Genomic DNA, 22,854 nt, shown 5'->3' with positions numbered 1-22,854 from the left:
GGTTTACTGAGATAATAGAACTTCCTCCTCATTTCCCATCAAAAACACATCACAGTGATAATTATGCTTTTTTGTTTTTGCACAAAGGAAATTTCAAAATCTAAAGAGCAGATTGACTGTGATGAAATTTATTGAGTAAATTTCCTGTTCTCCAAAGAGAAATGATCAACATTTTCCTCTTGCACCACTCACAAGCCTAAATGTTAACTAACTTATTTATAGGGCGCAGTGCACATTTATCAATATTGACATTTTAACAACATCCATGTAAATGTTCCAGCGTTAACAGCTCATTTATACCCGACTCAACTTAAAATTGACAAATGGATAAAACGCTTCATACACAGCAGAATTGCAATCAAAATAAGAGGAAGAAAAAAATAAAAATGTTAAAGATCCCCTCCAGACATCCATTAAGACATAAAAATACTCTGCTCAGAACAGTAATGTGTGTAAAATTTCAAATAAGCACAGAGGAACTTTCCACTTCCAGCAGATGAATGTGAAAACAGGCTTTTAATGTGAAACTCTGCACATACAGTACTGTGTAAAAGTTTTAGACACTTTAGATGTTTAGATTATTATCCATAATGCAACACCATCGTGGAGATGTCTGATCGGTCCAAACGTTATTCTGCAGCCTGACGATAACCCCAAACATACAGCCGAAGTCATAAAGAACTACCTTCATCAACGAGAAGAACGAGGAGTCCTGCAGCAGATGGTTTGGCCCCTGATCTCAACATCATGGAGTCAGTTTGGGATCACATGAAGAGACAGAAGCAGCTTAGACTTTAGGTTTCCTCTGTTTACTGAACTTTGCATGAAATTAATTGATGAATAAAATCCATTCTTGCCTAAAACTTTTGCACAGTTCTGTACATCTTTCTGCACAGTGAAGCTCAAACATCCAACTGAAGTTACAAGAAAAAACATTTTTGAGGTGAGGGGGACTTTGAAAATGTTAAACAAACAACCAGACAAGAAAACGCTACAAACAAGTTAGAGTTAATAAATAAAAAACATGTGGAGCAAATTACAGAGCACATTCCTGCTCCCAAGGGGATAAACCCTTTATATCTGAATAACCACATAGATTTTCCTGTGGCGCCATCCTCAGGTGAAACTTTCAATTATTAACCAGACTGAAGCTGTATGAAAAAACATCAGTGGTGTTTTTTTGTCTATATTTATTTTATAAATACATAATATTCAAAATCAATCCCCCCAACAGTTATTTTCCAGTGTCATGTAGCTAATAAACAGGTGAGTCTGTCTGGATGCAGCTGCTCCCGGTTGTGCAGCCCGCTGCTTCGCGCATGCGCAGATTAACCGCAGATCTCCAAGTCATATGAGAGCAGACAGGACGGGAGGAGGAGCTCTCAGCTAGTCGGGGCAATTTTCACAGCTCCTGCTTTACTTGTGCGGAGGGTGAAAACCTGTCTGTGCGTGTGTGTGGGGGCCGGGTCATGAGATTCCCGGGGTGGGTCCTCCTCAGTAAACTCGCCCCTCGTTTTCTCTCAGCATCCTGGAGTCAGAAACACGCGTGTTTTCTCAGTCAGGCTGCAGCTAACATGGCAGAGGAGGCGAAGAAACTGGCCGCTTACGCCGCGGTGGATAACCACGTCCAGGTACAGTAGTGAACTGTCCACACTAGTGTCAGATAGTGAGTTATGTCCACATGTGTCCACAGCCAGCTGCTGCCTTCAGGTTCGCTTTAAAAAACACTAATTTAACCTAAAAGCTACGTGCTCTGCTGCTGCAAAGCTAGCAGAGTTAGCTAATGTTTAACCACGCAAGGAGAAGGCAACGTAACCCGTCTTACTAACTCTTTAACGTTGTCTAACATGCACACTTTGACAGGGAATTAGCTCGGTGTTATGCATGCTTGTCCCGGGATAACTTTATCAGGTGTTTAGGTGCTAAATATACTAACCTTATGTGGTGTTACAGCAGGTGTTAGCTGCTCGTCAGAAGGTCAGTTTAAATGAAATATAAGCTAATATGTTGTGCATGATTTAAACGTGCAGCCTAAAATTAGAAACTGGAGAGAAAAAGAGCTTCATACTGCTATTGTAATACGTGTTATAAGGAAAAATAAAGTAGCAGCTTGTTCTTTTTATACTATATAATAAGTATGTGGTGGAATTTAACTAAGTACATTTACTCAAGTACTGTACTTAAAGGACAGGTACACAAATTTTCAAATCTGTCTTAAAACAACAGTCAGGAACCCAAATGATGATTGAAATAGTTTTTTCTTGCTGTAATCATTCCTGCTGTTCATACTGACCATCAGAAGATCCCTTCATAATGTACTTAAAATGGAAGTGATGGGGGATAAAATCCACAGTCAAAAGTTTATCTGAAGCTAATATGAAGCTTGAGTTAAATCAAGTAGATATCTTTCAAAGTTACAGTCTTTTTAGTGCCAGAGTTCCTCTTTTTGTTACTATACTTCCATCACAGCTCAACAGGGAAACACTAGTTCTTTTTACTACATTTATTTCACAACTGTAGTTACTAATTACTTTTCAGATCAATATTTTATACATACAACATGTGATCAGTTAATACAATATGCATATATTGTTATAGATTAGACTATTCAACAGCTCTACTTTGACAGTATTAAAGTGCTGGTTTGTATGTTCTGTCATGTCCCTGCTCTTAACCCCTTTAAGACCTGGTGTGAAATGTAACATAGTTGCATCATTCTGGTTTCTTCTGTCTGTCACAGAACAACCAGGTGGTCGGTGTGGGCAGCGGCTCAACCATCGTCTATGCTGTGGACAGATTAGGTGAGTGAAACCATTATAAGTCTTTTAAATGTAATTTGTGATGATCACCTTATTGACAGACTTTAGTTTTTTAGACAACAACTTGTCCACAGTACTTAAAGTTAAACTAACAGATCATTAATTGACGTCTATGTAGTCTATTTAAGTGTATATAGGGCTGCAACTAACAATTCATTTCATTGTTGCTTAGTTGTTTGTCTATAAAATGTCAGTAAATGGTAAAAAAAGGGTCCTTCAAATGTCTTAGTTTGTCTGATTAACAGTTCAAACCCGCAAAATATCCAGTGTATTATAATGTATGATGACAGACAAGCTACAAATCTTCACATTTGAGAAGCTGCAACCAGCAAATCTGGAATTCTTGCTCTTAAAAAAAGACTAAAATGATTATTTGATTGTCAAAACATCAATTAATCCATTTATCGTTGCAGCTGTAAGTGTGTGTTGGATATAGAGTGCAAAAAAAAGCTTTGTGTTGAACTATGACTTCGAGGTGCAGTGCATATTTTTCTAGAACATTTGGGTTTTTATTTCCAATATAAATGCACTCATGAGACATGTATGTTGTTTATTCCAGCGGAGAGAGTTCGTCAGGAGAAACTTAACATCGTGTGTGTGCCCACCTCCTTCCAGGTTAGTTTGATTGTTTAAAGACCAACATGATGTTTCATTATTTTCACTTACCAAGTAGTCGACAAAGGCCTGTAACATTGTGGTTTTTAATGCAGTTCATTGCAGCACGTCTTCTCTTTTTGTTTAAAAATGTAACCGACACATTTATTCAGAGCGACAGCGAGAGAAGAAGCTCCTAATGTGAAAAACGCCTAAAAGTAATCAGTGGAAATCGTCTCCCAGCTTGTCCTCGGCTTTTCTTGTCTCCTGTTGTTTTTGCGGTCGTCACATTCCCCGCCGTCTCTCCTCTCTTCCTCCCACAGGCTCGTCAGCTGATTCTGCAGCACGGCCTCACGCTGTCGGATCTGGACAGGCACCCAGAGGTATGATGAGCTTGTTACAAATGAATGTGAAAGCCGTGGAATCGAGAGCGGGTCCCAATATGTCGGCTTTCAAAACCCCTGTCAGCTTGAATCGGAGCGTTGCGAAAGTTCAGGCCTGTGCAGTTGCAAAAAAAAAAAAAAAAAAAAAACTGACTGTTGCAATGCAAAAGTCTGTTAGTTGTATCTGTGCTTTATTCAGTCTTTGTGTAATAAAGTGGTTTGTTTCTGTTTTCTCACCACACAGCTGGATGTGGCGATCGACGGGGCGGACGAAGTGGACGCAGATCTTACGTTGATCAAAGGCGGAGGGTGAGTAGAGAGACTGCAGATCTTCAGCTGTGTCTCCTCTGACTTCTTCTTCTCTCTCACACTCTTCCTCTCCGTCTCCGTCTCTCAGCGGCTGCTTGACTCAGGAGAAGATCGTCGCCGGCTGCGCCAAACATTTCATCGTCATCGCCGATTACAGGTTTGTGTTGTACCTCAGAACATTTTCTCCAGTCCTTAAGGGTAAAATGAACCTTTTTGTTGTGGTTTTGGTGTTGAAGATCAGTAAAGTGAACATGTGTTACCGGTTTAGATGCTGCTCTCCTCTCTTACGTCGATGGTGCGAGACACATTAACTCAGCGTCTCTATCAGACTGCATTAGCAAAGTTTTGAAAAAGCAAATGATTTATTTAACTAAGCCTTTCAAAAGCAGCAGTCGGCAGCATTAGAAGAAACATTTTTAGATAAAAATAATAGAAGGATTAAGATTTTTTTGTTGACTGTCCAGATGTAGTGTGTGCGTCATGGTTTTCCCTCATAATCTGCTGTTTTTAAAATATTTATAATTCTCTACCAACTCAAATCCAACATTAAAGACCTTTGACCTTAGATGACATAATTGAGATGTTATGAAATACAAGTGTGTAACAATCTGCATCTATGTTTGGAACTGTATAAAACATTTTTATGTCTATAAGTGCTTATTTGCCTTTCCTCCTCTCAGGAAGGACTCCAAGGCTCTGGGCCAGCAGTGGAAGAAGGGGATTCCCATCGAGGTTATCCCCATGGCGTACGTCCCCGTCTCCAGGACGATAGCCAAACGCTTCGGAGGAGAAGCCAACTTGCGAATGGCCGTCAGTAAAGCAGTAAGTGGATGATTGGCTTATCGCACCTCCCTGCACTCTGCACTTCTTCTGTTCTGATTTCCTCCATTGTGGCTCTCTGTTCATTCATCTTTTTGCTCCAGGTTGTATTTCTGAATTTTTGTTCCCAAATAGTATCAGTTCACATGTAAGGGCTTCTGGTAGTCCTGACACTTAAACTTTGCAACCAGTTGAAACTGGAAAAAAAATCTTAGAATATTTCATAAGCCTGTTTTATGCTGTATAGTTCTTACTGTGTCTTTCTTGTGGAGGTAATGAAATCAGTTTATCAGCAGGCAGAACATTCCTACTGTAATTTTAAGGTCACATGGTTTGTCCTTAGAACAGCCCCAGTGTCTAAGAAGAAGAACCTTTATCTGCTCACTCATCACAGTCAACAGTGTCGGTCTAAATGTACAACTCTCTAAACATGTGTGAGCTAAAGGAAGGGTTTGAGACACTGAAAACAAATGATTAACATAACATATTATTAACAATATAAACATTCATACTGTGAGAGTTTAACTCTCACTTACTGCAACATACAGAATATCTGCATCATTAACAGTCTGTAGAATTTAGATAATTTACCTCCAACTCAGTTCAAGCATCCAGCAGCAGACAGGAGAGTTCATGTTTGTTCTGGTTCTCAGTGTTTTTATAGTTTTTGACTGTTGAGCCTGGAAGCAGTTTGAGTGAACTGAAGGTCTCTTGTTTGTTTATGCAGAAAGTCCTGATGATCACAAACGTGTTTGTTTTTTTTGTCCTCAACACTTGCCTTATAATAACACATGATTACTTCATCATAATTACAGATTCTGGGCGACTTTGAAACTTTTTTTTGTATTTTTTAATGGAAAGCCTTTGTTTAGCAGAGCTGCTGCTGTCATGTTGGGCTAAATGAATGTATCTGTTCTGCTTGTAAAGACAGAATTACTAATGATTTAACTAATTATTTTAACTACTAATTACTATAACTTCATTTAATTCTTATCCTTAGACATAGTGCACCTAAAAAGATCCTGAAAAATGAAAACTTTGTCAAATTATTTTGGTTATTTTCAGTCAAACACATTATTTCAACACGATAATGCTCACTGTAGTCTCAGGTCTTTGTGATTGAATATTTATCACAATATTTCATTGTGTGACAAGTGTCCATTTGATACTTAAAGTTCCTCTGTGGAGTTAGTGCTATGGAGAAGTTTTTTTTTATGAGTGGGCCCGTTTCGTTTGTCTCGTAACTTGCACACAGGTGGCGTTACACAGTCCTACCAGTCGTTTCACATTATTCCACTCATCTACAGGTGGCAGTAATGCTCCCAGAAACACAGCAACGTGTCAGCAAAGGCAGAGAAGAAGACTTTAAACCAGTAAACATGGTTGTAAACAATAGAGGATTTAAAATACTTTTTTTTAAAAATCAGTTTTGCACATTTTCTGTGAGGAAGGAAATTAATTCAACACATTTGTTAGATCATCAGGATGGTGCTGAATGTAAATATAACTGTTGTTTGTTTACAGGAAAACTCCACATTCTCATTTTAAAAGTGTTAACACATCTTATGCCGGCAGCCCTTTGGTAGGTTGTTGTTTTTTTGGGATTAGCATTTAAAGAACCTTTATGTATGATGTCATCGTCTGGCTCTCAGGGTCCTGTGGTCACTGACAACAGCAACTTCATCCTGGACTGGAAGTTTGAGCACGCTCAGAACTGGAAGCAAGTCAACACTGCAATCAAGATGATTCCAGGTAAGGAGATGCTGTCAGGTGTGGTGAGGTTTGGGTGACGGTGAACATCCTGCCACTAACATCACCATCACCGTGTGTGCGTGTGTGTGTGTTCTTCAGGCGTTGTGGACACGGGACTCTTTGTGGGCATGGCTGAACGGGCTTACTTTGGGATGGAGGATGGAAGAGTGCAGATTCGGGATCCTCCGATCAACTGAGCAGCGGTTTGCCGTGATCACCGTCTCTCACTTCCTCTCGAATGACCTCACTTCTCCCGCAAGTGCCGTGTTCATGATTGACACCTGGACTCAGACTGCGTTTTGGACAGAACTGCATCTCCTGCAGAACTGGACAAATCTGTAGCAGGGAAGTTTTCACACCTCATCTCTAAAAAAAACCAGATAAGATTCAGACTCACTTGATTTTTCTGATCCTCCATGTGGTGCTTCTGATTCTGTGAGTTTTAAAGTGCCTGATGAGTAAAATCAAGTGCATCTGATAACGTTCTTTTCTTTTCATTAAGTAGTTTTGCTCAGTTTCTGGTCAGACTGGGAATGTTGGCTCTTCCTGTAATTAGCTGGTTTGACTGAATGTCTGCAAGGCTGTGATTCTTTAACCACTACAGTGAATCACTGCAGTATAAAACTAAGGTGTGCCTTGAGATTGTAGTTACAGTCTTATTAAAAATGAAGCTATATGAGTTGCATTTAATAAGCTTATAATGATACATCAGACTACTGTATTGTGGAACGCTGCAGTTAGCAAAAGTCCACCAATCAACAGTCAGAAAGCTGATATGCCTTGAAGTCTTGTTCTCTTAATTGATTTTTTTTTTTTAATAACAGATGGGGGTTTAATATGACCTCTGTATACTAAAACACAAAGGAGTTATACTTAATTCAAGAACATCATTTTCCTAATTAATATGCTAATTTAAACAGCAAGAAGCTGCAAAAATTAATGAGATTATTGATAATTTCAGGGGACCCTGTGGTGCAGGTATGAAGTTTCCATTCTTTAAGTTTTTGTATTCAGAAAACACGTGACATTGTGATGCATGTAGCACAGAGGTGGACAGATATGGTGTGTGCTCTGGCAATAAAACAGACGACACATAGGTAAAAAAATGAAACACAGAACTAGAACAGAGTGAAAAAGAACCGTGCAGAAAACAATGATCAGTGTTAAACGTGCAGCAGGAACATTGAGAACCTCGGATCTAAAGGACAAGGTGAAATCATGTTGTCACTGTGAGAGCGCTTTTCCTGTTGCTGAAACATCTTCTGACAATGTGACAACAGCGACTTCAACTCTCCTTTTGTGTCTCAGTGTAACTGAAGCTTCAGGTTCTGTTTTCTTGTCTACCGTCACTCTGTGTCGTACGGCAGAGCGGCAGTACGTTTTGTATCGTTTCATGACAACGCAGTGATAAATATCATCGTCTCAGCCGCATTCGCCAACAAGTTTACTTGTTTCATACTAGAAATGGTAGTTTATGAACTGTTCTGGACTGTTTGTATTCGGAGATTTTAACAACAAGTGAGATTCTTTAAAGGTGCCCTGTTGATTTTTCTTGTAAACAAAGTTCCTGTTGACTTTCAGTGTTTACTCACTAAAACACACTGTGTACATCCTGAAGGTCCAACAGACGTGAAACCTGCGTTGTTTACATCCGCGTTTACTCGCTAGCAGGCGCATGATTGCATTTCTTGGTGCATTACTGCCCCCTGTAGATCAGTGAAATACTGTGTAAACATTGACAGGAATGTGTATTGTGTGCACGTGCACCCTTGTGCATGTGCACAAGAACAAACAAGATGGTATGATGTAAAATATTGCTCCATAGTGCTGCTAGTGGTCAAGAAATTCACAGGGTACATTTTTAAAGTCATGGTTATCAGAGTTGGCTGAAGGTTTAAAATTGTTCTGTTTTGTTTTCCAGCCACTGGACAAATTACCTGGTTTCATGTTCTTCTAGCTCGGTTTCATGAGTGAAGAACCTTTTGTGGTTTCCTCTTACTTTCAACAGCAGTTCCTGTGTTGTTACACTAGTCAGTTAGCAGTGTTAAAACCCTCAACTTCACACTGTTTAACAAAAATAACCCAAACCACTGAATGTGTGTACTTGCATGCATGTATCCATATACCTCCTTCCGCTGTATTGGTTATTTTCCGTGCCTGTAAGTTGCATGACAGTTTCTCTCGTTCAGAGTCACAGGACATTTTGTGCCAAACACATAATTCTACATGTAGTGATACAACCGTTTTAAAGGTAATAAAATGGGCAGTTGAGCTTATAAAATGGTCATAATACTTCTTGTATTTCCACATAATGGTGAACTGATGTAGCTCAGATTTTAACTAACAACAGCACAAGTACATTTTATGTGCCTTGGCGTGCCAAAGCACCAGGACACCCTTTCTGATTCAAATGTAGCAAAAATGGATAATGCAAAAAGCCATATTGTTAGAACAACCCATCAGCATCACCGCTACATGTTGTTAAAAGCTGCACCGTCAGGTTTTAGGAAAGAAACACCCTGAACATCATATTTGAAACATCATTGATAACTGTATAGTGCAGCTTTAAATGTATATAATCTTATATCCAATGAGATTTGAGCAGATTTTAAAGAGATAATGAACCTCATGTCTACACAATGCTCTTGTTACTTGGAGTTCATTTCCAAAAACACTATAACACCGCTTCCCTCAAAACATAATCATCTTATTATTTTCAAAGATACAAACAATCCAGTTTGTCTCTACTGTCCACAGCAAACATCAGCTGTTTGAAAATTGTGATTGTTTCTTATTTTCAAATGTTGTTTTTGGTCTTCTTCTAATAACACTCTTCACTCTGCTTTTGGCTCCATGTCACAATGCCTTATGACTGTATTTTTTTTTTCTTTCTTTTTGTATGTTTTTCATGTTTTCATACATATAGCTCTGACAGACTCAGGACAACATCAAGGCTGATAAATTTAACATAATCAAGCAAATGCAGACGGCTAACAATTTTGTCTTCCACCTGCTGCTCTTGGGTACGATCAGTCTGATTCTGTGTAGCTCTGCTCTCCGAAATCTACTTCAGTCGCCTGTAAAAGTAAAAGTTAACAAAAACGGGCCCAGTTTTGGTCCGTTTATACACCACGTTGAATATTTTTGCACCAGCATTTCTCTCTTTCTGTACCAGTATGACTGTGATTATAATTTTGCTGTGAAGGTACTGTTTTTTCTCTTTGTCAAAACAATACAGGACCAAAACAATAACCGTATGCCTCCTTGTTTTATTTCTGATGATTCAGTGAAAAGTAAACTCTCATCATTCTGTCGGGTACTCGATGTGGTGGAACACAGGGTCAAAGAGTTGGTGGCAAAACTAGATAGAAGAGCTATACTAGAGTAAATTTGCTGGTTCTAGATTTGCAAATGTGTATATTTGCTGGTATCTTAGACTTTTATGATAGTTTGGTTTTGCAAACAACTTAAATCAGCCAACTTGAAAATTGTGATGGATGTTTTCATTATTTTCTGACATTTTATATGTAAACTGATTGACAATGAAATTAATGGTTAATTGCACCCCTCTGGATACCTCTAGAAGTAAGTGAGAAGTGATTGATTTGGGTGTTTGGTGAACCAGGCTTCTGTTGTTTTTTCAATACAGCATATTGCATGTATTCATGTCAAAGACAGTAGAATACAGCCTTCCAAAAATGACCTAAAAGATGTCAGTTAACAGTAAAATCCTGCATGGTAGTTCTCTTGTATCTCCACATGGGTGCGCTAGAAATGCAAACAGCTTTTATTCTGCTGCAAGGTGTTAACTGAGCAGAGAAAACTGTGCTCATAATGACCTTAAATACCACCTCAATACTGCCTAAATCATCAAGAAATACTGTATGTCCTACACACATGAAGCAACAGCCGTGTTACACGTGAACTGTCATGTATGTTGTATTTATTTATGAATACAGAACCAATGAACTTTATAAAGTCACATAACCTGTATGCTGTTTTATATAATTTTTCCGATTTAAAAGCATGTCATGGTTTTAGAGTAGTTCACAAGCATTATGTCATAGGCCCTTTTGTTTGTTTATCCAAAACTGAGAAACAACTCGTGATCAGGAACAGGAAATGTTCCGATAATCTTCACAGGAGCCACGTTGGTGCTTCTTATGCGGGCTTTTCTTGACAACTACTCGTGACTGACAGCTGAAATATCGAATCCAGTACGTTCATTTAGTTAGCCGAGGCACCATTCGACCAATGGCGTTGCTGGCTATCGGATGAGTCTTTCTCATTGGACGGACGACGACACATCCCACCAATCAGGTGTCCGCTACAGGATTCGCCATCGGGGACTTTTTTGCGTCACCTTTTGCTCCCGTTGTGTGGCAGTCCACCATGCGCCTGCGTCGTTTTGACTGACAGCGGATGTAGCCAATGAAGTGCACTGTTTGGGGGGAAGGCACTTTCTGAGCCCGCCTCTTTGAGTGATAGGTATCTGATCCAATCGTATTCTGCTTAGTATGCGAGTGTGCATGATTGACAGTAAATGGACCAATCAGAAACGTTTAGATACATTTTTAACGAGCGTAGAGATTTCAATGTCCAATCCTTGTGTAGAAACAAGGCGGGCTTTAGCGTAACCAAGGCAAGTCTTGAGTCAAGTATAAAGGGAATAACATGGTGTCCCAGTGGATGTTTATGTTTACTTAAAGAACAGACTAAAAAGGGCGTTTTGAAAGACACAACGGAGTTTTCTTTGTAATTGCCTTTTTGCACTTTTTTATGTTAAGATTTACAAGGCCAGTGGCATGTAAATCTCATATTTCACTAATGTGCCAGTCTTACAAATGGAAAGGGGGCTTCACTTTGGAAACGTGAGCATTTCCCTGGTGCTCCTGCTGTTGCTGAAAGCGCTGACCGGATTCGGGACGTCGCAAACTCAGGGCTCCGCCATCGGGAGGGTGTCGCAGTCCGCCGCCCGGGGCTCAGGTGCCACCTCGGAGGAAGATGGTGCAAGAGTCATGGAGCGGGGCTTGGAGAACGTAGGCGCCCCGGTCGCAGGAGCAGATGTTACCGTGGAGGACGACGAGAACGGGTCGGCTGCGGAGGCCGACGAATCATACGGAGAAAGTAACGGAAACGTCCGAGAAACGAGGTAATTAACGTTATAAACACTGTAAAGTGTAACAGACACTCATTATCGGACACTTTCAGTTTGTCATGCGGACATAACACCTGCAAAAACCGGATAACAATGTCCAAAACGGCGATGTATAAGAATGAAAGCAACATAAACTTTCTCATTAACTCTTCTTTTAAAAATAACTTGCTAACAGCCGCATATACCAGATGTTTAGCTAGCTCTAACGTACAGTCTCGCGTATCCATCCGCCTCAGCGCTGCACCCAGAACTTGCTGTTCTTGTTTTCCCGTCTCGCAAAACTTGTTTGAAGGGCAACATCCCCAAATTATGTCCCCATACTCTTGATAAATGATCGAGGAAGAAATGTGAAGAGGCCCTAGCAAACTGTCAAAACTCAAAACACGAGTGTTGAGGAGCGAGTTTGACTTCGTGTCCGATAATGGGCGCTGAGCTGTCGATTCAGAAATTGTAATAAAAATCGCGTTTAAAGTGTTATCTAGAACTACTTTTTTAAGTCATGATTCATGCTTACTTTGCTGACTAGTCATTGGTTATTGGTAAAATTGACAGTTTTCTAAAGCAGACCATACGGTGTCTTGGCATGTCAGGGCAAAACACGCTCCGCTTCATTGACCTGAAAGTTTGAGAGGGGTGACGAGTCCGACACTAATCAGACGATAACGGTCGTTTCCGAAGTCCCCCACGTGAAGCTGAGACACATCACGAACTGGCAGATCTTGGTTGTTATTTGGATTTGTTGTTGAAGTTGCACTGACACAGTATTTGACTTAACAAACGGGATATAATCTTGTTCTGTCACTCGGGAATACTTTATGGCCATCAGCACAATTGAATCCAAAAAATCTAAGAGAAGTGCAAAACTACAGTTGGTTTCATCTCAGTGATTGATAAGGAAGTTGCTTTTTGTCGAGCAAAAGTGTGATGTGATGAGTAGGAGTGGGTCATTTTTTTGTTGCAGAACGGTTCATTTCAGATTTGCTTCCCTCTGTCAGCTGCCAAAATAAATGTTAGGAGTTGCATTTCTCTCCTTTTTATAATCCTAAAATCATAGTACATGAAGTGATGCTAATAACTTGACAACAAAGATAGCATCCATTCATGATTCACTGCTTAAACCCTTCTGTCAACAGATAGGCTGCTTTATAGCTGAGAGAAAGTTGAAATAGTTTGTTTACGTGACAGCTCAACTGGGAGTTTCACACAAAAAAGTGATCATGTCAGTGGTAATTTAAAACAGTGACAAGGTGGCATGTGTCTCGGATGGGAGCTGAGAGCAGATGTTAAAAGTGAAAAGTCAAGCTTTGGTGCATGTTACATACATGTACCAATAATGCAAATTAAACACTGCAAGCACTGTTTACTTGTTATGACAGATGATGCATGCGATGGCATTTCACTCAGCTGAGAAAATGCCTTGTTTCCTGCTAGTCAAAAGTTCACTGCTTCAAACAGACCACAGGTTTTCTGAACCTGCTGCTGCTGCTGCCCAAAGTGAGATGCAGTTCTTGGTGCAGTGGGTAGGGCATTGATTTTGTCTTCCTTGGTAAACAGTAGGTTTGACGCCCACCTTAAATGTTTGGCGCAGTGTGTTCTTCATGATGTTCCTTCTGTCTGCCATGTGTTTGTTTTGTTTTTGTTTTGTTTTTTTTACCAAGAGCATTACTGGTACTTTTTTGCTCCTTAAATTATCCTTATTTCAGTGCTTTTTCTCTGTCAGAGCATATTACATCCATCATTAAATAATTCCCTGTGAAGTATTTTAAACATGATGTCTACTTTTCAAGAAGGTTGAATCGAAGTCGCTTGTGAAATAGAAAATATTGTTAGAATCAGACCTTTTGAAGGTTTTTGGTGCAGATGTTAAAACTTGTATGTTTCCCTGTTTTCCATCAAACTTTTTGGTCTTAAGACTCACTTTGAAGCTTCCTGACAACCCGCAATACATCAGATTTTAGTTCTTGCTACTTGGAATACCATCTTTGCCAGCTTTATCACCACAGGGAGCAAAAAAAAAATGTATAAGATAGAGAAAAAAGGATGTTATACCACGGCTTTGACAAGAGTAAATCTTAAGGCTAGCGCACAGACAGATTAAAGAAGCAGCTGTTGTTTACGTCCACGACAAAGGACACAAACTTATCAGGTCTGATGGCAGCACATGGTGAAAGACTGTCATCTGCAGTACAGTGTCAAGACTTAATGGAAAGTAATTAGCAGAGGGGTTTGCTCTGATAGAAGCAGGCTATTCCCCCCGCCAGGCACCTCAGCTGCTGCAGGAAAACTCCTGAGCGTTCATCCCGCTGCTGGTCACACCCTGCCACCGCTCGCCTCTCTGTGCCCGCGTCTCCTTCCATACACCGTATCTACCTGTGTCTGTCACTTTTAGTTTTTTTTTTTTTTTTTCTTTCCCTCTCTCACTTTGTCTCCTCTATTCTTTCTCTCCAAGATCTCTTTCTCACATATTCACGGTCTGTCTGCCACCACTTTTTTTTGCTTTTGAAGCATCACTTTTTCTTTTTTTTCCTTCAAGGTAAATGTTTGTAATTGTGCAGCATTAAAAGTTTTAAATTTCTCTCTTTTGTTGGTTTATTAACGCCACATAGGGTGCGAATTTACACACCGTCACGATAATGAGATGTAAAAGTCAAAAGGATAAATTCTTAATCAACGAGGTTGTTTGTGAGGCAGATATGACGAGAATGAACGGGTGAATTATTCAATGAAAATCTGTCTGTTAAACAACAACAAAGCTATAGGAGATGACACGGATTTTGCTGAAATAAGAAAATAATGAAGTCGATGTCAAACGATGAACTCGATGAGCAAGATTCCTCCTCGTCTTTCTCGTGTCAAAACAGCATGAAGACAGTTAAGACCTCCGATCACACACTGTGTCTGCATGTACGTCTTTGTTGAAGTCTGTCTTCTTCTTCTTTTGTCTCTCACCCTGCTATTTACACTCTCTCTCTCTTTCATCTTACACTTGCTCCTTCTCTTCATGCTCTCCCTTACCTTCACACATACGCCTCGCTTTTTAATGTCCTCCCTCGAGTATATACGCTACCGCACGCTCTGTTTCCATCCATTTGTCAAGAGAATTGTTGTTGAACTTTAGAAATGTCACAAGAAATGTAACAGGGATTAGGTGCTTTTCCTACATACATACAGACTTAAACAAAACCAAAAAAAAAGGCTTCAAATGTCACATTTACAACAAAAGGAAAAATTGCTCCTTGTTGTTGTTGTATCAAAGTTTTCATTGCTTTTTTATCAGACAATATGTAAACAAAAATAACCTTGTATGACGTCAGTGAACTTTATTATAATCCCATTTAAAAACTGAGCAAACTCAGCTACGACTGGGTGTGAACAGTATAGTCGAGCACCTTTAGGGAAGTAATCGCCGTTACATCCTGTATTAATTAGGTCAACTTTTTGAAAACATGTCGCCACTCCCTTCAGTGACCTTTTCAGGCTTCACCTGCAGCCGCTGCGGTTTCTCTACGTCAAACAGACCAGGTCTTGTGATAAGAAACGCCAACCTGTGAGAATAATAATAAAAGAGATCACAACTTTGTTTGTTTAGGCTAATAAAAACATAGACCCTACATAGACCAGAAGTGAGGACAGGAAAAAAATGAATAAAATCCTGACCGAACCACTCATTGCACTTGTGAAGTATCCTGGTTATTTGAAAGAGAATAGACCTGGTTAGGTTTATTTTCTCCCAAATGAGATTTTTAGAGTGGAGCACTTCAAACACAGACTCTTGAAAAACATTTCATGTGGACAGCTTGAAAACCAATCTACGCTTAGATGTCAACATTTTTTAAGTTTCTGTCAGTTGCGGGTTTTTTTTTTTTTTTTTAATTCCTGTTCCCTCCTCCTCCACCTCCGTATCCTGTAATCTATAAATATTCTAGATGTTCACTTTGATCCAGCCTTCAGTTAGTGATGGGAGCTGCTGTTGTGTCGGCTGACGGCTGTCACCTCACCTTTATCGCTGCTATCTATACGTTACGGATGGCGCTCTGGAGACTTGGTGTTTACATCTGTCTCAGTGTATGTGTGTGTGTGTGCATATACGTTTAGAGGCTTGTGTGTGTGTGTGTGTGTGTGTGTTAATCATGCATGTGACAGTACTGCCGGGTTTGATGCCTCCGCCAGCCAAGCGCTCCGTCGGGGCCTCTGGCACCTTAGGGAGCACTTGGAGGTGAGAGGAGAGAGGACAGTAGCTTTGTTTGAACCTACTACCCCGACTGCCACCCCCACCCCCCCCACCCCCACCCCCTTCCTCCCCTCCCGCCCTCTGTACAACCACCCCCACCTCCACCCCTCAGGGCCCTGTAGCGGCAACAGCTCTTCTGGGCCGCCTTGCCTTGCTCGCTCGCTTGCCGGCTGGCTCCCACCATCCTACTGCTTAGCAACAGCCAATCGGCCAAGCCGGGTGACTTGTCGGCCAATTGCGTCGGAGAGACAGGCTAGTGCTCAGAATTTGAGTTGGCCGCATGGGTCTGGCTATAGTTAGGTAAAAGAGGAGGAGTGGATTTTTTTTTTTTTTTTTTTTTTTTTTTGGAAGGGGAGAGTTCATTTCCTTGTTGTTTTTTTTTTTTCTCTTCTTCTTACTTTGTTTCAGTACTCCGCTCTCTGTAACCAGGGAGATGTTGTGGGTTTTATTAATAGAAACTGTCCCCAAAATAACAGGTCAAGAAGATGATGATTGAACTCCTTCTGGAAAGTTTTAATTGCGCACTTTAAACTCAGTTCTGTAAAATCACTCCATGTGCAGCCGTCCTTTTCTATATTCCAGAGGTCTGAATGTATAACTTCAGCTGCATGTCACTTTCAACAAGCTTATATAATCTCTTTTAACCCATTTTATCCTCATTTTCTTTTCCTTATGTAACCATGTTTCTTGCTATTCATCACTCTCTGTGTTATTCAGCTATTTGTTATTTGATTGCTCTTTATATTAATGTTAAGTTTGCAGAAGTTGCTGATGTTGGGATGTTGACCTGTAAGACTTCCTGACTTTCTCTGCACTTGATACAAACTGTCTGCATTAGAAGAAGAAGAAGAAGAGGTCGTGACTCTTTTGACAACATGCTTGCAGGTTCTTTCATAACCGTGTGTAGTGACAGAAATAGTTTGCCCAGTTTGAAATAAATGCGGTTGCTAAATAAAGTATTGGTTTAAAATATCATCACTCTAACAGCAGTTAGAGTGAATTTATCAGGTCAGCGGCTATTTCGGTAAGTCGGCAGGACCCATCCTGCAGCACTGCAGTATGGGTGGGGCAGAGGCAAAAAGGTGGGATGCTCTGAGAGAGAGAGAGGGAGAAGGATGGAGGGAGGAGGAGGAGGAGGAGAGGAGAGAATAAAAACAAGGAGTTAGCTGGTAGTTAGTAGGACCATGCTGTCTTGTTTTCACTCTCCTCACTGCTTAGCAACAACGAATCAGATCCTCAGATCAGAGCCGCGGCTCAGCCAATCAGCGGGCGGGAGCGTGGCGCCATGGAGTTTGGATTTTACCACGTGTGAGATGATACGGGTTGGAGAGGAGAGAGCGCACTTATGCAGGAAGAGAGAGAGAGAGAGAGAGGGTGATGGCAACGCTTTTAAATGGTGTGTGTGTTTTTTTTTTATGCTAGTACTAGAAGTTTTTTTTTTTTAAAAACCACACCCTGTCCTCTGCAGTGGTGGTCTGCTGCAGTGACCCTGATGGATGTGAGGTCGATTTTTTTTTTTTTTTGTAAAAGCGGACTGCACATCACAGGTCTGTCACTCAAGTCCTCATCAGTCAGACTTCAGCTGCTGTGACAAAGACATAAAAAAAAGGATCAGTTGTTAAACAGGTTCAGAGGACAGTTATATAAACCTTCAAGTCACATTACATTTCCTTAACTTTAGGCTCGCTGGCACATTACCGGCATGTCAGTCGCCTCTGTGCCACCTTACAGATTCTGTTTTCAACTTCAACATTTACTCTCGTCTCATTCTGAGTGTTTATTTATATCAGACATTGTCGGGCACATGGGAACAAGCTCATGTTTGCTAAAGAAAAAAACGGAGTTCTGGCTGCATGCTGTGTTTTGCTAACAGCCTCCAGCTCCTTTTAAGCCTTAAAATATCTTGCATTGAATTATGGGATTACCACAACTGAATGACTTCAATGGCTTTGGAAGATATTCGGACTTGTTGATATTACTCTCCGAGCCAAGTGTTTGTTCTCACTGTAACCAGGTTACAAATACCGCTGCTGTTTTTCTTTCCACATACTTGTGATAAAACTACTTCAGTCTAATTCAGATTCTGAATCAAAACACTTCAATTTAACATTTAAAAACTTCCCTGCTGTGGATCAACTTGGTGCAATATGTCAGAATGTGCCCAGGTCTAAAGGAATGCATCTCTCTTTTTTTTTTTTCCCTCCTCCTGCTGGTGCAGCTGGTGGTTCTGGGTGCGGCCGGCTCAGCGCTGCATCCATAACTTTCTCCCCACGTGCTCCCCATGCTCTCATATTTTTGTTCAGCCTCTCGGTGGCTGCAAGGCAGGCTGAGCGGCAGCTGCGCGGCAGCAGAACTCCACACTCCAGCGTGCATCCTGGCTGCTCGCTGTTGCATGGTTACAGGCAGTCCTGCCCTTCCATTGGCGCATACTCCGCAGAGCCGCTCGCCTATTGGTTAAACAAGGAGAAAAACAGTGCTGCCATTCGCTGCTGAGAAGCGGGCAAGCGGTTACGATTGGTCCGGCTCGGCGGCTCCCGCTCCTTGGAGACTCGGCCTGTGTAAACATCCTGGTTGTTTCTTTCAATGGAGTGTGTTTACCAGCAGCTCCGTTTCGCCAGTGTGTATGTGTGTGTGTGTGTGTGTGTGTGTGCAGACTCGAGTCTGAGTGTCTCTGAGGAACAGAGAGTCTGGTGAGAGCGAGGCTAATTGGCTCCCTGCTCCGCCATACGCTTTGTGATTGAAGAAGCACTCGGTACTATTATGACACTTTGACAGCATTACAGGCGAGGACGCTAACAACCCTCAGTCTGTTGGCAGCCTCACTACTTTCCCTCTTTCTTCCTCTTCATTCTCCATTCCAACGTCTTCTTTAGCGTCTCCGCCGCCTGCGTCTGTCACAGTCAGCAGCAGCAGCAGCAGCAGCAGCAGCAGCAGCCCCACAGGCTACAAGTTATCCCTTTGGTGACGAGCAGAGCAGCGGTGTCTCGGGGCTCAGACGTGGAAAATAAATTGCCTGGAGTTGTAAATGATACAGTAGGGCTGTTTGTTTTGTTTGAGTTGTTTTATTGTTCAGTTTAGTACTATTTTTGTAGCTACTCCTCCCCCCCCCCCCCCCCCCCCGCCCTCCCCTCCTCAGCTGTTCGTTTTCTCCATTACCATCATGATACCTAAATTGTAGTGTGAAATACCTCCCCACCCCCACCCACACCCTCCACACCCCCCCCCACTCTACTCCTTATCCTTTATCTGGAGTACAAAGAGTCCACAAAAGCCTTTGATCTCCCTCTCAGAATGAAATTCTTCTGTCTCTCATGCTCCCTCTCTCCATCTCTGAAGTTGAACTCGATGCTCTTAGTGACTTCTTCTTCCTCGCTTCTACATTCCCAGCATGACTCGGAGGGGGGCGGGGCCGGCCGAGCGAAGGCCGCCAAAGCTTCCACCCTCTCAGAGAGCCGACTGCTTAGCAACAACCAATCAGCCTAATATTTTTGGCAGGGTCTGGCAGCCAATCGAGAGCGTGAAAGCGGGCTTTAGAGCTCTGTTTTTATTGGCGGCTGAGAGGGAAAAACAATGTTTTTCTTAGTTCTCTACACTTCAGTGATAGTGGCGAGGCTGATAATGCTAAGAGCAGATTTGGGGGAGATAATCTTGGCTTTGATGGGGCTGAAAGACACATGGCTCATTACTGTTAAGTGATCCTATTTGCATTTTTATGCAAACTCTCAGCTCCACTTGAGTAAAAACAACTAACTAGTCCAGAGCCGCAAGTGTAACTCTCTGTGAATTTGTCAATAACTACAGTGAAACATAAGAAAAGCCTTCCTGATATTGATTCACACCGTCTGAAACAATCCATGTCTTAGTTTCTCTAAGGCTTAAACATCCTGGAACACGCTCCTTCCCCTTCATGACTGAAGAGTGTTCAATAGGTGAAATCAATAAGGGATTATTGCCGTTCAATAGCACTTCACCTGCTCAGTCTAACTGATGGATAGAGTCTCAGCTTACTGGACAGCTGTCAGTGAACAGAAGTAAAGAATATGGATGATGATGAGTTCAGTGTCCCTTCATTTCCTTGTATATTTTTTTGACTCTGAGATGGGAAAGTGAACAAGTGAAACACTGTCTCTTCCCTCAGCAACTGCTGTCTAGTTGCCCTGGAGGGAGGCAGTTAAAGCCCCATATGCACCAGTGGCCAACAGAGGGAAGCCGGTCGGGTCCCAGCTGCGCGGGATGTGAAGCAGTGGGTGCTCAGAGACAGCATGTGTGCTCAGCAGCCCCTCGCTGGTTAAATAAAGCTAAAAGCCCCATTGACAGCATCTCCTCTAGACAGATACAAATCAATAGTTAGAAGGTGGCCGCTGCCAGAGCTCAGCACATGATTGACAAGCAATGCGGCAGAAGCTTTAAGAGTTAGGAGAAGGGTGGGGCTGGATGTCTCTGTCCATTGAAGTCAGTTCGACTGTTTTTTAGCCTGGAGTTACAAGATGAAACAGAGAAGAGATGTTAACAGATGCTGTGTGGGCACATAAAGGGGAATAAAACGCATTTTAAGAATTAGTACTTCACTACTGATGGAGAAAAATCCTTTTTTTTTTTTTTTTGGTTGAGCCATAGAATTAATTAGGAGAGAAAATGAAAACTCCATCACAACAATTATTCCTAAATCTTGGCGCTGTGAGAAATGCTTAGCCTATAAATCATCTAAGGGAAACACTTTCGCCCCCTGCATCTTATCCCTCCCCCTTATCTTATTTTTAGCCGCTCACTGTGCCAACAATGCCTCTGAATAAAATATGTGGAAAGTGTGTCCAATTTATTTTGCAGTAACAGAATTCATTAAGAAAACCCCTTTTAGTTTCTTTTCTTTTCTTTCGGTATCCTGAAAAACATTTTTTTTTTCTGGACGACGATAGCCAACCGGGTTTCATCAGCGTTGTGAAACTTTCTCAAACTCGCAAAGATCTGCGAGAGCTCTCGTTTTAATCAGAATCCTAAAAGTCTCTGAAGGGGGTTTCGGTTGTTCTTTTTTCTTTTTTTTAACGGCATTGATATGGTGTTTCTCTGAGCTGTCAGGCTTGGACAGTCAAGCCGTGTTTTGTGAACACTCGTTTTCTGCCAATGCTGGAAAGCTCAGAATAAAGCCAAGACTAATCAGAGATGCCACCGAACAAATCCAGCGACTCTAAATAAAAGACGGCCTTTGTCAACACATGAAATGTTTATTTGAGATTTTACATGTAAATGAGGCTAATTTAATGGCAGATATAACAGTTTTTAGCCAGAGAAAAGTAACCATGTCAAATCCCCATGTGTGCTCTTAACAGACACTATTACCATCTGTTTCAGGACAGCGTTGAAATTCAGTTATGGAAGTAGTGTGATGAGTCATTGAGTCATTTTTTTTTTAATCCAGTTCATCCAGATTCTTTATCTTTTCTACTGAAATCACAGCATAAATGAGCAAGGTGCTTCTCTGATAGATTTATGTTTTGATACACTAACAACTGAGAATTTATGCTCTCACATGTACGTTGTATCATGGAGGAAATAAATCGCTATGTGTGGTCAGGTTTTAATAATCTTCAGGACCGCTCCCGTCTTTAATCAACACCCCCCGACCCAATGAGCTGACAGGCTTGTGTTTGTCATGGCACAGGTGTGCTGTTGGCTGCAGTTGAAGGTCACCTTGCTCGCTAAACAAGGGTGCGGTAGAGAAAGACAACATCTACTCCACCGCCTACTGTTTATATTCCTCACCCTTTTTAGTGGCTTGTCTGTGATGTCATTACGCTGAAGCCACCGCTGGGTGAACGCTATAATAAAGGTTTTGCTTCTTTGAAAGAGACACCGCTGCCCGGAGCAGCAGTAAATAAAAGCTGTAGTGAGTGTGAAAAGCTTGTGTTGACGTCTTTTTGTGCTCTATTCGCAGGTCTCTCGTGATCATCAGTACCCTGGACGGGCGGATCTCGGCTCTGGATCCTCACAACCAGGGCAGGAAGCAGTGGGACCTAGATGTCGGCTCAGGGTGCCTCCTGTCCTCCAGCCTCAGCAAACCTGAGGTACACAACACCTTCGCATATTCATTTACTAGAATTAAAGAAAAACCTCCTAACAGTGACCACACTCACATCTGGAAGAATTTAAATGCCGCAAAAATCCATATATATTGCCCTTCTTTGTCTAAAACTGTTGTAAATAAGTATAGTATGCTGTTCATGGACAAATATATAGATAATCCCTTTCAGTTTGATTTGAGTAAAGCACAACAAGACCTGCTCTGATTCACATCTGAAAAATCCACATGTAGAGTGAAGCACAGCCGTTTAAACAGGTCGAACACACATTGTTCAACTGATTAACATTCACCAGTAGATGAAAATATCAATTTCCAGTGTGGGCATGTCAGTCGGAGGTTAAGGATGCGGTCTCGCCTCCGTCTTTGCCTTCAAACAAACAAACTGTCCCCTCTGGCTGTCCCTCTGTACACACTAAGACCAATAATTGAACTCAGTGCACTTTACGTTAATTTCGTGCGCGCACACACACACACACACACACAGTACACACCAGACACACTGTACACCCCCACATATATCTAAGAGTAGCTGTTTCGCCCGGAGGATAAGCCTCTTTGTTGACTGTAGTGGTTTACACACACAAGCGCAGCGAGACCCTCGTCTGTACATGTATACAGAAGCTTAAACCGCCCACACCGACACGCTGAAAGCCAAGCGTTGCCCGGAGCGAGACCAGACCGCTGCTCTCCGAGATACATACTAGAGACGT

General features: G+C 41.6%; 2 protein-coding genes across 2 annotated transcripts in view; both read left to right on the top strand.

The window, feature by feature from the left end:
* The first annotated feature begins 1,347 nt into the window (after positions 1–1,347).
* On the top strand, positions 1,348–9,766 carry rpia (ribose 5-phosphate isomerase A (ribose 5-phosphate epimerase)). Its single transcript, XM_044374189.1, has 9 exons — positions 1,348–1,631; positions 2,741–2,801; positions 3,379–3,434; positions 3,737–3,796; positions 4,041–4,105; positions 4,194–4,262; positions 4,786–4,927; positions 6,577–6,676; positions 6,776–9,766. The coding sequence occupies exons 1-9, from the start codon at positions 1,470–1,472 to the stop codon at positions 6,871–6,873; spliced, it is 813 nt and encodes a 270-aa protein (XP_044230124.1). The 5' UTR covers positions 1,348–1,469; the 3' UTR covers positions 6,874–9,766.
* Positions 9,767–11,270: 1,504 nt separating this feature from the next.
* Positions 11,271–22,854, top strand: part of eif2ak3 (eukaryotic translation initiation factor 2-alpha kinase 3) — a 30,710-nt gene continuing 19,126 nt past the window's right edge. The window contains exons 1-2 of the mRNA XM_044374188.1: positions 11,271–11,828; positions 21,998–22,127. Coding sequence (XP_044230123.1) covers positions 11,521–11,828; positions 21,998–22,127 — 438 coding nt within the window. The 5' untranslated portion in view covers positions 11,271–11,520. The remainder of the gene's footprint in view (positions 11,829–21,997; positions 22,128–22,854) is intronic.

Source organism: Thunnus albacares, chromosome 15 (assembly GCF_914725855.1).
Source record: "Thunnus albacares chromosome 15, fThuAlb1.1, whole genome shotgun sequence".
Lineage (NCBI taxonomy): Eukaryota > Metazoa > Chordata > Actinopteri > Scombriformes > Scombridae > Thunnus > Thunnus albacares.
The sequence above is the reverse complement of the archived record's forward strand: the minus strand, read 5'-3'. Positions and strand labels throughout refer to the sequence as shown.